This window comes from Oncorhynchus clarkii, chromosome 5, assembly GCF_045791955.1.
Source record: "Oncorhynchus clarkii lewisi isolate Uvic-CL-2024 chromosome 5, UVic_Ocla_1.0, whole genome shotgun sequence".
In the NCBI taxonomy this organism is placed as follows: Eukaryota; Metazoa; Chordata; class Actinopteri; order Salmoniformes; family Salmonidae; genus Oncorhynchus; species Oncorhynchus clarkii.
The window spans coordinates 45,877,042-45,895,126 of NC_092151.1; the positions used below are offsets into that span (position 1 = coordinate 45,877,042).

The 18,085-nt window shown below is 43.4% G+C and overlaps 1 protein-coding gene across 1 annotated transcript in view; it reads left to right on the forward strand.

The window, feature by feature from the left end:
• Window positions 1-18,085, forward strand: part of LOC139408918 (guanine nucleotide exchange factor subunit RIC1-like) — a 62,511-nt gene that overhangs the window by 19,554 nt on the left and 24,872 nt on the right. The window contains exons 2-3 of the mRNA XM_071153376.1: window positions 1,622-1,729; window positions 16,647-16,726. Coding sequence (XP_071009477.1) covers window positions 1,622-1,729; window positions 16,647-16,726 — 188 coding nt within the window. The remainder of the gene's footprint in view (window positions 1-1,621; window positions 1,730-16,646; window positions 16,727-18,085) is intronic.

An 18,085-nucleotide genomic window follows, 5' to 3' on the forward strand; every position in this document is an offset into this window, starting at 1 on the left:
AACTCTCTCCAGAAGTTCAGTGAGGATCTCTGAATGATCCAATGTTGACCTAAATGACTAATGATGATAAATACAATCCACCTGTGTGTAATCAAGTCTCCGTATAAATGCACCTGCACTGTGATAGTCTCAGAGGTCCGTTAAAAGCGCAGAGAGCATCATGAAGAACAAGGAACACACCAGGCAGGTCCGAGATACTGTTGTGAAGAAGTTTAAAGCCGGATTTGGATACAAAAATATTTCCCAAGCTTTAAACATCCCAAGGAGCACTGTGCAAGCGATAATATTGAAATGGAAGGAGTATCAGACCACTGCAAATCTACCAAGACCTGGCCGTCCCTCTAAACTTTCAGCTCATACAAGGAGAAGACTGATCAGAGATGCAGCCAAGAGGCCCATGATCACTCTGGATGAACTGCAGAGATCTACAGCTGAGGTGGGAGACTGCCCATAGGACAACAATCAGTCGTATATTGCACAAATCTGGCCTTTATGGAAGAGTGGCAAGAAGAAAGCCATTTCTTAAAGATATCCATAAAAAGTGTTGTTTAAAGTTTGCCACAAGCCACCTGGGAGACACACCAAACATGTGGAAGAAGGTGCTCTGGTCAGATGAAACCAAAATTGAACTTTTTGGCAACAATGCAAAACGTTATGTTTGGCGTAAAAGCAACACAGCTGAATACACCATCCCCACTGCCACCATGGTGGTGGCAGCATCATGGTTTGGGCCTGCTTTTCTTCAGCAGGGACAGGGAAGATGGTTAAAATTGATGGGAAGATGGATGGAGCCAAATACAGGACCATTTTGGAAGAAAACCTGATGGAGTCTGCAAAAGACTTGAGACTGGGACTGAGATTTGTCTTCCAACAAGACAATGATCCAAAACATAAAGCAAAATCTACAATGGAATGGTTCAAAAATAAACATATCCAGGTGTTAGAATGGCCAAGTCAAAGTCCAGACCTGAATCCAATCGAGAATCTGTGGAAAGAACTGAAAACTGCTGTTCACAAATGCTCTCCATCCAACCTCACTGAGCTCGAGCTGTTTTGCAAGGAGGAATGGGAAAAAATGTCAGTCTCTCGATGTGCAAAACTGATAGAGACATACCCCAAGCGACTTACAGCTGTAATCGCAGCAAAAGGTGGCGCTACAAAGTATTAACTTAAGGGGGCTGAATAATTTTGCACGCCCAATTTTTCAGTTTTTGATTTGTTAAAGTTTGAAATATCCAATAAATGTCATTCCACTTCACGATTGTGTCCCGCTTGTTGTTGATTCTTCACAAAAAAAATACAGTTTTATATCTTTATGTTTGAAGCCTGAATTGTGGCAAAAGGTCGCAAAGTTCAAGGCGGCCGAATACTTTCGCAAGGCACTGTACTTGTGATGTATGCCACATGGTGTGATATTTCAGGGGTTGTTCGGTTGTACTATTTTGTGCAAGTTTCCGGCAACCATGTTGCCTGCATTCTTCAGAGCCTGCTTCATGGGACACTGACTACTGTTATTACTTTGAAACACTACAGCTGTAGACTTTATACAGGGAAAATTCTAAAGTATCCTAGGATAATCTCACAAACAGTCTCATGCACTGTCTTTCTCTGTCTTTTTCAGCCCAGTGTTCTGATAGTGAGCTACATAGAGTCAGTGAAGGCAGCAGCCCAGTTTGGCTTCTATCAGCAGGCCGAATGGAAGCCGGACGATTCCATGATAGCAGTGGCGGTGAGTAATGCAGCTTCTCTCATCTTAGTAATAGTCTCCTCCCCTCTTTCTTGCTCACACGTCCCTTTTGCGGGCCCCCGTCATTTGTGTTGTGTGTGTGGTTCGGCCCCCAACGAAGGGTTCATTGGGTTCAGTTGGGTCATTAGTGTGTTCACATCCCTTGGACCAAAATGCCCGCTCACTTCCCCTGCAGTGAAATTCCAGGGGGAATTTCAGCTCCACCGCTCCAAGTCCACTTAGAACCTTTTCACACGACTGAGATGAGCTGTGCTTTACGTGTTCGCCACAGTTGCTGTAACCGTGCTGGAAACGATCATGTGAAAAAGAAAACATCTGAGCCAGTACAGCAGTAGAAAGGGTCAAACTGAGAGAGTGAGGCTCCGACCTTCAGTCAGTCCTGCTTGTGAAGCCCATGGGGAGCCCATCTCCCTAGCCTCGAGACTGCCTGTCTGAACAGAGCTGTCTACTATAGCGTCAGTGGCGATAACAATCATTGCCTATTGCTCAGAGAGGGTGCAAGTCACAACAGTGTTGTTATTGCCTAGCCAGGCTCTGACCTTCTGCCTGCAGGCACAACTAACAGCTTGTGTGCCTTATTAGCTAGTAGCTATAGTAGGTGGGGATTAAAGGATCCAGAAACAGCAGCTATTCTGAGAGGCTGTGGACACACACACACACAGGAAGAATGTGTTGAATAGGATTCCAGCTGTTTTTATGTAAACCTTATCTCTCCGACTCTGTCCCCTAATGTTTCTCTTTCATATCATTATGATGACTGAAGCTCTGGATTTATTTGGCAGTTCTAACAGAGCAGAATAGTGAACAAAGTGGCTGGCCCGGTGCCAATGGGAGCCCAGTTCAAGTCATTCTGTTCTTCCTATTGGCTCTGGCCTGTCAAGCTGACCTTCCAACAGGGGCATGTATTTGTATGTGCCCGGTTCAGACGAGGGCACTGGCAGACACACAGAGGAAGGTACTGCAGTCAAGGGTCACAAGGCCTATTGGGCCATTACTCATAAAGGTCTTTTTAATGTGGTTAAGTCTAATCTTGTCTCGCTCGACGCTGCCAGGATGAGCGCAAAGCTTATTGGTGGAATAGAAAAAGCAACTTTTTGTTTTGGTACTTTTTTGTCCCTGAGGCATGTTTGCATATTTGTTTGATTTTAGGATGGATTACTGTGAATATTTTAAATTTATCGGCCAAACATGGTTTTGTAATTGTATCAAGATTTTAAGGCGAAAATAAGTAACACATTGACTCCTTTTTGATACCTTCTTGGCCAAAATTACCCAATGTAAAAATTGCCTAATTACCAATGTTATGTTTATGTATTTTGTTCTTTGCATATGCATATTACATTTTCTGACCTCCATTAAAGTCTTTCAAAACTAAGTTTGTAATCATCGGCCTGAACAAGAATTTGGTTCTTTTTAATTTAGTCAGCTGAACTTCTTACCACTTTACTTTTAGTTCTACTGCTGAAAACTCCCATCTTGGTGGTTGAGGGAAACCGGTCATAGTGCAGAACACTCCTGGTGCAGTTCTAGGTGTGCTGCTCACCGCGGTGGTTTATTCTGTCCCTTTGTTTCCATTGTTGCTCAGGTTCTAGTTCCAGCACCGCTGCATTATTGATTTTGTAGTAGGTAGGCCTAGACACGGTCGCTGAGTGAATGACCTCAACAGAATGGAATGTCCTTGTGTTTCCTATGAAACATTTCAAAGATGTGTTGCGTAAGGATAAAAAAGACTTCGTACATTGGTTCTAATACCAATGTGAGAACCTTTTTATTTTTTATGTTGTGTTCACTCAGTCTAGGACATAGTCCAGAGACCCGGACTGTGACTGCCGTTGTTTTGTATGCCAGTGACACCTGCTGACCCTGGTCGATCTGTTGATCGGCACAGCGGCTTTAAGAAAGAAACTGGAGCTCTGAGTTTCCGTTCGGGCTGTCGCCAAGGCAACGGGCGTCTGGAGTTTCACAAGTGTAGCGTACATTTCAGGACGGCGTGGGGGGACCTGCGTTGGTACATGTCACAACAAACCTGCCAGGGAGGGGGTTGGGTGGAATGAGCAGGGGCAAGGCCAAGAGCAGTCTGCCGTTGCATCCCAAATGGCACCCTATTTTCTATAGCGTGCACTACTTTTCACCTGAGCCTGGGCTCTGGTCAAAAGTAGTGCACTATGTAGGGAATAGGGTGCCATTTAGGAGACAACCTGTCAGCTTGCTAAAAGCCCTATCTTGTTTACTTACCCCTGCTCTGAGACGACGACTACCACATGGTCAGTTATTGAGGTGTTTTTATGTGATGGAATATTAGTTACACAGTATCCTAACTGCAGCTAATCCTCTAAATCTCCCGTGTGAACGCAAATGTGTGTGTTACTGACTGGAGCTTAATTACACCAAGACGGTCTAGCCAGAACTAACTTCCACTCTTAACATAATTGCCTCAGACAGATGGTTTCAATTCAGGCAGAAATGAAAGATGGAAGTAGCTGATGTGGTTGAATTCCTTCTGACGTTTGATTTCTGACTGTAGTGACTTTTGGCCTTGCATTGAGTAAGTGAAAGAACTCGCCACGCAACTAGACTCAAGTCCCCACCTAAACTCCGGTGCTGAGCTACAGGGCTGCATTCTTGGAGACAGGAATGTGTATGACAGCATACAGGCACTATACTCAAGTCTCCACTTGACCCTCTGGTCATGGGCTGGGGGTTACAAGACAGGAGTGTGTGAAGCTATGAAGCTTTTAGTTAACTGACCCAGTCCCCCTCTGTTTCTATTTTTAACCTCTGCATCTGCTCCCTCTGTTGTGTTTGGCTCGTTGGGCCTGATGGTTTTTGCACATTCCCAGCGTTCATCCATGAGGGATTTGGCTCTTGTGGAAGTTGAAACGGACAGTCCTGGCCAGGAGGACATGTTAGTTAGAGGCTCTCTCCTAAAAGCCTCCACCTTCCTCGTAGTGAAAATATTTATACGCTCCGACTGAACATTCCGTTTCAGTTTGGATGGGAAAACGTTTCCTTGGGTTGGCTTGGCGTTGGTTTCACCTGACTCTCCTGTCTATTGCGAGTCCATGACCATGAATCACACTCTGTTACAGATGCATTCATAATATCTTGTCTTCAAGGTTGGACATTGTTTTGGGACAAACAGACCATCGCTGAACCTTTGTTTGAGTCAAGTGAGTAAGGCGTGATGACCGAAGCTTTGAGACCAGTGAGGCATGAGGACTCCAAGCCAAAGGTTATCTAAATACACAGATCCCTGTACATCATAAAATAGATTTTAATGCAGCCTTTAGCTACCTAAAATTTCACTCTGAACTTTCAGTGAAAAGGTTCGGACTCCTCCAGAGAACAAACGTCTGTTGAACTGAAGTAAAGTCTTCATGCTCAAGTTTTCTCTTTAGTCCCTGTCGATTACTTGCCTTAATACAGTGGAGATATTTGATGATCCCTTGATTTTCCTCTGCGTGTTTCTGCTTTCTTGACCGCTCATTTCTTTTTCTCGTGGTCGTGACCTTGCAAATCTTATACCCCCTCCCCCAACCCTGAGGTAAAGTTCAGGATGAAAACATCCAAAGAGGTGTGTTTCTCAAGCTGAAAAAGTAATCTTGCAGAAAGAATACAGGCCAATTGTTTTCAAATCGGCTCTCTTGCTGTTTCCACACTCTGTCTTATCTAGAGTAACTAGGCCAATATGAGTGAACTCGAAGACTCAATTTGTTTTTCGACCGTCTCTTGTATGAATTAATTCAGCACACGAAAGAAGCTGACTCGAACAATGCAATCACTATATCCTATATCCTAATTGTGTGCAAACGTCTACTTTTACCTTCAAGCTGTATTGAGAGTGAAGACCGAGCTGTCTGGCTTCTGGCTGAGCTTTCAAGTAAATTTTTTGAAATGTATTATTTTTATCTGTAACATGAAAGATTAAAAACAGCTGACTTTAGATGTTTTGTCTGAAAACCCTGTGCCATTTACATTCCAGGCGCAACAGAGCATGAGATGGCTGGTCACAACGCCTTCTCTCTCCCACCCTTCTTCCCTACTCTCCAAATCCCCCCCCCCCACCCAGACTTTCCCAACCTCACCCAGATCCACCTTCCCTAGTCAGTCTCCGAGGTAGGCCTATACTTTCAGTGCCTTCAGAAAATATTCTCACCCCTTGACTTTTTCTATATTTTGTCTTACAACCTGAATTTAAAATGGATTCAATTAAACATTGTCACTGGCCTATGCACAATACCCCATAACATCCAGTGGAATTACGTTTTTAGATATTGTTTTTTAGAAATTTAATAAAAAATGAAAAGCTGAAATGTCTTGACAATAAATATTCAACCCCTTTGTTATGACAAGCCTTTAAGTGAATGAGTAAAAATGTGCTTAAAAAGTCACGTAAGTTGTATGGACTCACTCTGTGTAGTAATAGTCTGAATGTTTTTCTTCTTCCTACAACTACCTCGTCTCTGTACCCCCACACATACAATTATTTGTAAGGTCCCTCAGTCGAGCAGTGAATTTTAAACACTGATTCAACCACAAGGAGGTTTTCCGATGCCTCGCAAAGAAGGGGACTTATTGGTAGATAAGAAGAAAAAAAGAAGTGGACATTATCTGTTTGAGCATGGTGAAGTTATTAATTACACTTTGGGTGGTGTATCAATACGCCCAGTCACTACAAAGATACAGGTGTCCTTCCTAACTCAGTTCCCGTAGAGGAAGGAAACCACTCAGGGATTTCACCACGAGGCCAAGGGTGACTTTTTAAAACAGTTAAACAGTTAAAGCTGTGACGGGAGAAAATTGAGGATGGATCAATAACATGGTAGATATGCCACACTACTAACCTAATTGAGTGACAGAGTGAAAAGAAGTAAGTCTCTACAGGGGGGAAAAACTAATACTGCAAAATGTGGCAAAGAAATGAACTTTTTGTTCAAAGAGTTATGTTTGGGGCAAATCCAAAACAACACATCACTGAGTACTACTCTTCATATTTTTAAGCATGGCGGTGGCTGCATCATGTTATGGATATGCTTAAAGCACAAGGCCAAATCTACACCAGAGTTGCTTACCAAGACATTAAATGTTCCTAAATGGACTAGTTGGCTTTGACTTAAATCGGCTTGAAAATCTATGGCCAGACTTGAGCATTTTTTTAAAGAATAATGGGCAAATATTGTAGAATCCAGGTGTGCAAAGCGCTTAGACTTACCCAGAAAGACTCACTGCTGTAATTGCCGCCAAAGGTGCGTCTAGAAAGTATCGACTCGGGTGTCAATACTTATGTAAATGAGATTTTCTGTATTTCATTTTCAATAAATGTACTGGCATTTCTAAAAACGTTTTCATTGTCAATATGGGGTATTGTGTGTAGATGGATGTGTGAGAACCCAAACCTATTTAATCCATTTTCAATTCAGGCTGAATAAGTCTGAAAGTATTAATACTTTCTGAAAGCACTGTAAACCCCTGCTTGTCTGGCCATATCGACAAATACACCGGACTAGGAACCTTGGACTTACCTGGGTATTTTTAGGGAAATCGAAAGGGAATAGAAAGTCAGTTGCACAACTGAATGTATTCAAACGAAATGTGTCTTTAACCCAGCCTTGATCAAAGTTGTCGGCGCCCGGGGAGCAGTTGTTGTGCTGGTTAACTGCCTTGCTCAAGGGCAGAACCGCAACATTTTTCACCTTGCACACTCGGGGATTCAAACAAGCAACCTTTTAGTTATTGTCCCAATGCTCTAACCGCTCGGCTACCTACCTAATCATCACTGCTTGTCTGGCTATTTGTCTAACTATAACGGCCGGTGATAGTACAGCCACGGTCTGTCTTTTTACCCGGAGGAGAAGGGCTGGATGTAAAACTCAAACGGAACTCCCTGCCCCCCTCGGTTATGGAGTGTTGAGACTCAGGGACGCATAGCCCTGCTGGAAACCCCAAATTGGAGGAGAGCAGACCAAAGCTCCCAGGAGGGACAATGTAAGCGCACCAGACCCAGGCAAAGTTTATCTTTAGGAGAGGGAGGGGGGGGGGGGTTCTTGTCTCCATTTCATAATTTTCTGTGTTTTTTCCTTTTCTGTGTTCAGTGTGTTTCTGTTACTCTCAACTGTCTGACCACAATTTGGCTCATAAAACAGGATTTGCATTGATCATGAGAACAATGAGGAATCATCCCAGAGCGCCAAATTCAAATAAATTGCGATAAAAAATCTAACTTTCATTAAATTACACATGCAAGATGGCAAATTAAAGCTACACTTGTTGTGAATCCAGCCAACATGTCAGATTTCAAAAGGGTTTTTCTGCGAAAGCAAACAATGCTATTATCTGAGGATAGCACCTCCGAAAACAAAGAGAAACCATATTTCAACCCTGCAGGCGCGACACAAAACGCATACATAAAAATATAATTTATGCCTGACGAGCTTCTTTTGTTGGCACTCCAATATGTCCCATAAACATCACAAATGGTCCTTTTTGTTCGATTAACTCTGTCTATATCCAAAATGTCCATTTTATTTTGCGCGTTTGATCTAGAAAAACACCGGTTCCAACTTGCGCAACGTGACTACAAAATATCTTAAAAGTTACCTGTAAACTTTGCCAAAACATTTCGAACTACTTTTGTAATACAACTTTAGGTATTTTTTAATGTAAATAATAGATAAAATTGAAGACTGGATAATCTGTGTTCAATACAGGACGAAAACAAACTGAAGCATGCTTTCTGGCCACGCTCCTCTATTTAACAGTACACTTCAAGTGACCCTCGTTCAAGATGGCTGTACTTCTTCATTACACAAAGGAATAACCTCAACCAATTTCTAAAGACTGTTGACGTCCAGTGGAAGCGATAGGAAATGGATTCCCAATGAAAATCTATTGAAAAGAGTGACCTCAAATCTTAATGGTTTGTCCTCGGTGTTTCACCTGCTAAATAAGTTCTGTTATACTCAGACATGATTCAAACAGTTTTCAAACTTCAGAGTGTTTTCTATCCAAATCCACTAATAATATGCATATCTTATCTTCTGGGGATGAGTAGCAGGCAGTTGAATTTGGGCATGCATTTCATCCGGATAGGAAAATACTGCCCCCTGTCACCAAGAAGTTAACAGGCACCGCATTGATTGTATGCAACGCAGGACAAGCTAGATAAACTAGTAATATCATCAACCATGTGTAGTTAACTAGTGATTATGTTAAGATTGTTTTTTTTTTATAAGATAGGTTTAATGCTAGCTAGCAACTTACCTTGGCTCCTTGCTGCACTCGCGTAACTGGTGGTTAGCCTGCAGCCGTCTCCTCGTGGAGTGCAATGTAATCAGCCATAAATGCAGATTACCGATTTGTTATGAAAACTTGAAATCGGCCATGCCGATTAATCGGTCGACCTCTAGTTCTTATGCACGACGCAAAGCGGAGTGCCCGGATACAGCCCTTAGCCGTGGTATACTGGCAATATGCCACGACCCCCAAGGTGCCTTATTGCTATTGTAAACTGTGTACCAATGTAATTAGAGCAGTGCAAATACATGTTTTGTTATACCCAGGCTGTCAGCCAAATTTGCATGCAGGACTCGAACCACACAGTTTATAATCAACATTAGAGAATAGACTACAGAGATGAGAATTGACAACATTCCGATTCCAGAGTTCTGCTGTGATCTGTAATGAATATGTTACTGTTAAGTGATGTACTAATTAGTCTGCTGTCACTATCTTTGGGGAGGGGGGAAATGCAATATTAGGAAGGTGTTCGTAATGTTTGGTATGCTCAAAAAAAGAAAGGCTGTTAGCTGCAGGTCTCTGTGAGATAGAAGCCCTGGAGAAGAGTAGGTGGCCTTCCTCACAGCACACACATCGAGCTCGCTGCCATCCAAGACCTCTATACCAAGCAGTTTCAGAAGATTTCACTGTTGGTGTACACCTGGTGTTTACGAAATGTGCCAAAATGTGATTTTGATTTGACACATGCATCACACAAACACACAAATACACACACTGTTATCTACCCAGTGAGAGGAAGAACAACACTCCCTCTTTACGCTTTATTGAGGATCATGTACCCACTTTGCAATTGCAGACGGCACCTTTTTAGCCCACAGCATCGTGCCCTCGGCTGAGTCACAACACCAAGAAGGCTGGATGTTGCATGGCCTTTCAGTTCTGTTTTCTCAACAATGTAGCCGGTCAGTTTGATAAAATAACAAAACAGAAAGCAAGGCCGTTTTGCCAGATCCAGATATATTCTTTGAGGTAGGCTAGTTGCAAGCTGCAATATAACTTACTTGACGACCCGACCAAATTCCCATAGAAATAGATGTTTATAGATCATTCTCATTCGAAAGCAGGTCTAAAAAGCGGTAGTTATGTTATATGTGCGCTATTTCTATGCTTCCCATTTTTGAGTTATGTTTTTACGTCTTTTACTTTTGGTTTTGTACACCAGTTGAAAATACAATATTTTTGAGGGGAAAATATACTGTATTTCAGAGGTTTAGATGTCAGTTATTCTCTACACTTGTCACAAACTGAAATTACGCAAACTATTTGAATTTTAGCAACCAGGAAATGGTGAAGGCGGAGCAGTTTCTCCATATTGCACCTTTTTAACTGTTGCTGCCAAAATACCATCGTTGTCTTTGTAGAATTATCTATGTCTAACATGCATTTCCAAGGTAGCTGTTTAGAGGCTAGCTACTATTGTGAAAGATGTTAAGTGTTTGAAGGGGGACCTTTGATGCTCAAGATTAGGATCCTCACAGGTGCTGCTGTCCATGTTTGTATCTGTGTATTTGAGACACGAGTACTATTCCTGTTTATAACATGCTCAAGCTCTTTTGATAGACGAGTTCATTACGAGAGCTCATTTTGGCTCCCAACAAGCAGTAAGACTGAATGTTAAATGAATGAACACATTGAACGTTCTTACAAGGAGCCAACGATCAGTTGTGTGTTATCATGAAATGTGTAAATGCAACAAAGTCAAACATATGTTAAAAAAATGTAAAGTATTTTCCACAGTAAGTTTATTTTTTATAGATAGATTTGTTTTTTTTGCATAGTTAGATTGAGTCGTGCAGTCGGTTTAGTTTCACACAGTCCACCATGTCTCAGCTCAGCTGCAGTGCTGGCTGGTTAGCTCAGATAGGCCTGAAATATCTGCACTGCGTTTCCAATTTGAGGAAATGGTTATTATAATAACTAGGCCATCTGATGAGACTGAGGAGCCTGCTGTGAGCATTCACACTATATTTATATACTCCCCCTTTTGAATGTGATGAAGTGCTTTTCTTAAATAATAACTAACTGGAAGTGTTGGGCCTGCTTTTCTGTGTGCAGAATATTTGTCTGACGAGGAGTCACAGTTAAAGGTTTGAGTGTGCATGTGCAAGTTGGAGTGTATTGTGACTTACTCAAATGTAGGTAATGAAATGTAAATTGTTTTCTATGGCAACTACTCTCTCTTCAACCGAGTTTTTAATAGATGTTTTCTCTTCCATCTCCTCTCCTGTAGGACTGATAAACTCAGCAAAAAAAGAAACGTCCTCTCATTGTCAACTGCATTTATTTTCAGCAAACTTAACGTGGAAATATTTTTATGCACATAACACGATTCAACAACTGAGACCAGCTGAACAAGTTCCACAGACACGTGACTAACAGAAATTGAATAATGTGTCCCTGAACAAAGGGGGGGGGGGTCAAAATCAAAAGTAAGTCCGTATCTGGTGTGGCCACCAGCTGCATTAAGTACTGCAGTGCATCTCCTCCTCATGGACTGCACCAGATTTGCCTGTTCTTACTGTGAGATGTTACCCCACTCTTCCACCAAGGCACCTGCAAGTTCCCATTTCTGGGGGGAACGGCCCTCACCCTCAGATCCAACAGGTCCCAGTCGTGCTCAATGGGATTGAGATCCGGGTTCTTCGCTGGCCATGGCAGACCACTGACATTCCTGTCTTGCAGGAAATCACGCACAGAACAAGCAGTATGGCTGGTGGCATTGTCATGCTGGAGGGTCATGTCAAGATGAGCCTGTATGAAGGGTACCACATGAGGGAGGAGGATGTCTTCCCTGTAACACACAGCGTTTAGATTTTCTGCAATGACAACAAGCTCAGTCCGATGATGCTGTGACACACCGCCCCAGACCATGACGGTTCCTCCACCTCCAAATCGATCCCGCTCCAGAGTACAGGCCTCGGTGTAACTCTCATTCCTTCGACGATAAATGCGATTCCGACCATCACCCCTGGTGAGACACAACCGCGACTCGTCAGTGAAGAGCGCTTTTTTTCAAGTCCTGTCTGGTCCAGCAACGTTGTTGCCGGTGATGTCTGGTGTGGACCTGCCTACAACAGGCCTACGAGCCCTCAGTCCAGCCTCTCTCAGCCTATTGCGGACAGTCTGAACACTGAAGGGATTGTGCGTTCCTGGTGTAACTCGGGCAGTTGTTGTTGCCACCCTTCCCGCAGGTGTGATCTTCGGATGTGCCGATCCTGTGCAAGTGTTGTTACACGTGGTCTGCCACTGCGAAGACTATCAGCTGTCCGTCCTGTCTCCTTGTAGGGCTGTCTTAGGCGTCTCACAGTACGGACATTGCAATTTGTTGCCCTGGCCACATCTGCAGTCCTCATGTCTCCTTGCAGCATGCCTAAGGCACGTTCATGCAGATGAGCAGGGACCCTGGGCATCTTTCTTTTGGTGTTTTTCAGAGTCGGTAGAAAGGCCTCTTTAGTGTCCTAAGTTTTCATATCTGTGTCCTTTAATTGCCAACCGTCTGTAAACTGTTAGTGAGTTAACGACCGTTCCACAGGTGCATGTTCATTAATTGTTCATGGTTCATTGAACAAGCATGGGAAACAGTGTTTAAACCCTTTACGATGAAGATCTGTGAAGTTATTTGGATTTTTTACAAATTATCTTTGAAAGACCGGGTCCTGAAAAAGGGCCGTTTCTTTTTTTTCCCATTTTTTTGGTTGCAGAGTTTACATATTCAATCCGAGATATAAAAATGAACCATTCAGAACTCCATGTTCTACAACTGTCAACATATTCAACGGTAAAAAAGTCTGATAGGATAGCCTACATGTAGCTGGAGTAAGTCTGACTGTCGGGCCCTTTTGTTTCTGCTGTCCTGTCACCCAGGCAACCACATCCATCCCTGCGGTTCAGCTCATCATGAATGTTTCTTGAAGGTGGTCCAGTAACTGTGTAGATTTAATTTAACCACCGCTCTATATCCAACACAGTCCTTTTCCCTGCCCTGCTATGTTCTCAAAAAGAAAATGGTCCTCTTCGACCGTCATGTGGAGGAGTCTGACAGATCAACTTGGCAAGGAGATGTTTCGCTTGGTGCTTCACACACTCGCTGTCATCGTTTTCATCCTTTTCATATGCAAAATCATTCCTACGTAATGTCCATGAAGTCACGTCCCAGCCATGTTTTTAGCATCTGTATTTCGACTGCTTGTCATCATGCAGCAGGAGCCTACAGGCTCTGTAGGGTTGGGGTCAATTCCATTTAAATTCCAGTCAATTCAGAAAGCAAACCCAATTCCACATGTTCCTAATTGAAAAGCATGGAATTTCAGTGTATGGAATTGACCCCAACCCTGCTATAGAGTGACAGAGTAGAAGCGACTGCCACTAACATAATACCATTTTAACACTACAGAGCAGAGCCAAACCAAGCCGAGAGGCACTGTAAATGGGCTGGTTACGTGTCCGCCAAAGTTGTTGGAATGTTAAAAAAATATTAGTGCCAGCAAGTTGGCGCAATAGTGTTAAGCGTGAGTCTATCACTAGCAGGCTTGATTCTGCTCCCATCCAGGCCTCGCTGTCACTCACTCAGCTGTCACTCAGCCAGCTGTCACTCACTAAGGCAGCATGTATTCTTCCCTCATCAGCACAGAGTCGCAGGGTGAACTCTCAAAGTTCAGACACACTGACTGCTCTTCCAAAAATATGTCCCGTCTTACTTTGCATGTCCAAAAATATGTGGACATCTGCTCGTCGAACATATCATTCATATGTAGTTGGTCCCCCCTTTGCTGCTATAACAGCCTTCACTCTTCTGGGAAGGCTTTCCGCTAGATGTTGGAACATTGCTGCGGGGACTTGCTTCCATTCAGCCACGAGCATTAGTGAGGTCGGGCACTGATGTGCGATTAGGCCAGGCTCGCAGTCGGTGTTACAATTCATCTCAAAGGTGTTCGATGGGGTTGAGGTCGGGGCACTGTGAAGGCCAGTCAAGTTCTTCCACACCGATCTCGACAAACCATTTCTGTATGGTCTTCTCTTTGTGACGGGGCATTGTCATACAGGAAAGGGCCATCCCCAAACTTTTGCCACAAAGTTGGGAGCACAGAGTCGTCGAGAATGTCATTGTATGATGTAGCGTTAAGATTTCCCTTCACTAGAACTAAAGGGCCTGAACCACAAAAAATCCCCAGAGCATTATTCCTCTTCCACCAAACTTGACAGTTGGCATTATGCGTTTGGGCAGGTAGCGTTCTCCTGGCATCCTGTCAAACCCAGATTCGTCCGTCAGACTGCCAGATGAAGCTTGATTCAGCACTCCAGAGAATGCGTTTCCACTGCTCCGGAGTTCAATGGCGGCGAGCTATAAAGCACACCGGCCAACGCTTGGCATTGCACATGGTGATCTTAGGCCTGTGTGCGGCTGCTCGGCCATGGAAACCCATTTCATGAAGCTCCCGACGAACAGTTCTTGTGCTTATGTTGCTTCCAGAGGCAGTTTGGAACTCGGTAGTAAAGTGTTGCAACAATTTTTACGTTCTTCATCACTTGGCGGTCCTGTTCTGTGAGCTTGTGTGGCCTACCACTTCGCAGCCGAGCCTTTGTTGCTCCTATACTTTTCCACTTCATAATAACAACATTTACAGTTGACCGGGGCCGCTCTAGCAGGGCAGAAATTTGACAAACGAACTTGTTGGAAAGGTGGCTTCATATGACGGTGCCATGTTGAAATCACTGAGTTCTCCAGTAAGGCTATTCTACTGACAATGTTTGTCTATGGAGGTTGCATGGCTGTGTGCTCGATTTATATACACCTGTCAGCAACCGGTGTGGCTGATATAGCCAATTCCACTCATTTGAAGGGATGTCCACATACTTTTGGCCATGTAGTGTGTAGCTATCTCTTTCTCTCTCCTCTTCTATACTCTCTCGCGCTCTCCTTTTTCCAGCCCAGACTCTATTTTCAGTCTCTTATTGCTCTGCTCTCTGAGTAATGCTTGGCTTTGTTTCTGCCACACACCAGATCAAAGCCACATGGACTCTGGCTGCTCTGTTTGTTGTCATGGACAGTTCTTTCCTTTTCAATAGTTATTTTTCCAAAGAATTTCTCTAGCTTTTCTTTCATAACAGCTTTGCCTCTAGCATTGCTAGTGTCATTAAATCACTTACTCCAACCAGGCTTTTACTGAAATGTCATGTTTAATTATGGAACTAGCTTAACTTCCTGAGTTTTACTTCCTCCCCCACATCTCCATGGAGACGGCTGTGTAATTGTATGGCTCTGTTGTTGTTTGGGTTATTCTTTATTGGATGCTCCTTAGTCTGGTCCCAGATCGATGATGTCCTGCCAACAGTCGTTAACAATGATGACTGTAGGAGTTGGCAAAATGGCACGAACAGATCTGAGACCAAGCTAGATACACCCCAGTCTAAGTTGAGCTGTTTTTGGCCGTGGAAAGAAATGCAGAACTCATCTAAGAGTTGTTTTTGTCAAATGTATACACGGAAAAGCTTTAGCAAGACTAACATTAGATGATTTAGGTATCTGTATGCTTCTGTGGTAAGCTGTACATGAAATATGGTCCTTCATTTCGATCATAAGAAATTTGACTTTTTTGTTGTTTTTTTCCTGTCATAAACAGCTGTTCCTTTTTCAGTTCTAGAGGTTGACACATTGAATGACCAACAGTCTGTGAAATGAGTGTCGGATTGAAGGGTTGTTTGTTTTTAAGAGTAGGCCAAGAGCCATGTGTCTGCTAATCCAGCCTTAATGACTATAACAGAGCCCAGTTTGGCTACAGATCTCTTTCTTTCTCTCTCTGTCTCTGTCTCTGGTTTTATAGTACTCTAGCCTACTTATTGCTCCAGCTGGTGTTGCCTGTGGGGAATGAGTCAAATTTCTCACCTCATTATATTTCGTTAGTACGTGGCACGCCATTTTGGTTGCCACACTGTGTGGAAATGTCGGGGTACTCCAAGTACCCTTTGACTGTTTGGGGTTACTTGAGGTTAGGCTACAACGTTAGTTCAGTGAGTGCCGGGCACTGCGAAACCACGCGAATGATATGCCATTCACTGACTGACTGACGGTATTACGTGTCGCTCAAGTCTCTGACTTCAGGCTCAAGTTACTGCGAGCGTCTTTTTGTGAACTTGTGGTGTGCAAATGAACAGGCAAGTCAGGAACTGGGCAACTGTTAAACATGAAATTAAAAGTGTGTGCATTTAGGCGTGTATAGGCCTATCTCTATTTACTGTGCCCCTTGATGCCCCGAAGCTTGTTAGGAAAAAAAACTCCCCTTATTCTAGGTTAAACTTTCTCTGGTCTGAAGTATTTTCCTGTCTCGACTGCCCTTGCAAGACAGGCAAGCAAGGCCAGAGGGGCTGAAAAGGAGCGCTCCCTCGCCTATCTGATAATAATGACAGGTCTGAACAGTGGTGGCTGGGGATGGAGAGAGATGTTTTCTGTATACAGCAGGCTGGATGTAATAACACACCAAACCACAGTTCCTCTCTGATGGATCAGGGTGGATCTCAAGCATGACCAAGGCCACACCTTACTCATGAATAATGTGTCTCTTTTCCGCTCTCTTTCTCCCCCCCCTCGCCCTCTCTCTCCCTGCAGGCTGCCAATGGCTACATCCTCATGTTTGACGTGGTGGGAGGAGGAGAGGACAAGTATCTTTATGAGCCAGTCTATCCCAAGTGAGTACTCAACTCTTTCCTTCCTGTTCTCCTCCCCCCCCAGAGTCAAATGTTGACGTTCAAAGTACAACAACAAAGGTCAACTGCAACAGGGCAAGGACCTGCTGGGGAATAAGGGGTTAAATGTGGAATTTCGAAGCTAGCTACAAAGACCAACAATGCTCAATCACTCATAGCTTAGGACAAACCCCACTGTGTGTCGACACATGGCATGTTATCACAATTCATTTACCAGTAGGTCTGAGCAATAGGCTGTAGTTTAGGACTGGACTAGAGTTCAAAGTTTAGCCACAAAGGTCAATGTTGTACTCGAGCAGGCAATGCTCAGTCACTCAGTGTTTAACACAAACCCAACTGGGTATGCTGTCTACACAATGTAATAATGAGTGTACCAGTCAGTGGGCCTGAGGAAAAGGCTATAGTTCAGGGCATCATTGCACGTCGAAGGCCTTGGCAAATGTCAGGACTAATTAGATGAACAATTATTGCTGTGGATGACTGTACAATGTGTTCTTCACCAGTCATATGCTGAACCCTCCCACTGTTATAACACAGGGCACAGGGGTGTGTCATCACCACAGCCAGGTCTCTCAGTGAGGGACCACTCTGAGCTCCACAGGGAGCCCAGTCATTTAAATTGGTGGCCTATTGTATACAGAGATATTGGCAATGTAACCAATCATAGCCCTCCTTTTACTTGTATTATTGCACATCCTGCAAATCACCAGCAGAGGTCGACCATTTTGAATCCATTTTCACATTCACTCTGTTGGTAATTCTTACAAATTGGATCATGAATCTAAAAGTAGCAGAGATCCCACTCTGGAACTTTGATATGCCCGTAGAGTGTATTATGTGTGTGTGTGTGTGTGTGTACAGTTTATATACGTTTAAGAGGTTGGGCCATCTGTCGATGTACCCTTGAGCAAGGCACTTAACCCTAGTTGCTCCTGTAAGTCGCTTTGGATTAGAGTGCTAAATGACTAAAATGTCCATGTACACACACACACACACAGTATATATAGTGCATTCAGAAATTATTCAGACCGCTTGTTTTTCCCCCCACATTTTGTTACATTACAGCTTTGTTCTAAAATGTATGAAATTGTTTTTCCCCTGATCAATCTACACACAATAGCCCATAATAGACAAAATAAAAACAGAAATGGCTTATTTACATAAGTATTCAGACCCTTTTGCTATGAGACTCGAAATTGAGCTCAGGTGCATCCTGTTTCCATTGATCATCATTGCCATGTTTCTACAACTTGATTGAAGTCCACCTGTGGTAAATTCAATTGATTGACATGATTTGGAAAGGCACACACCTGTCTATATATAAGGTTCCACAGTTGACAG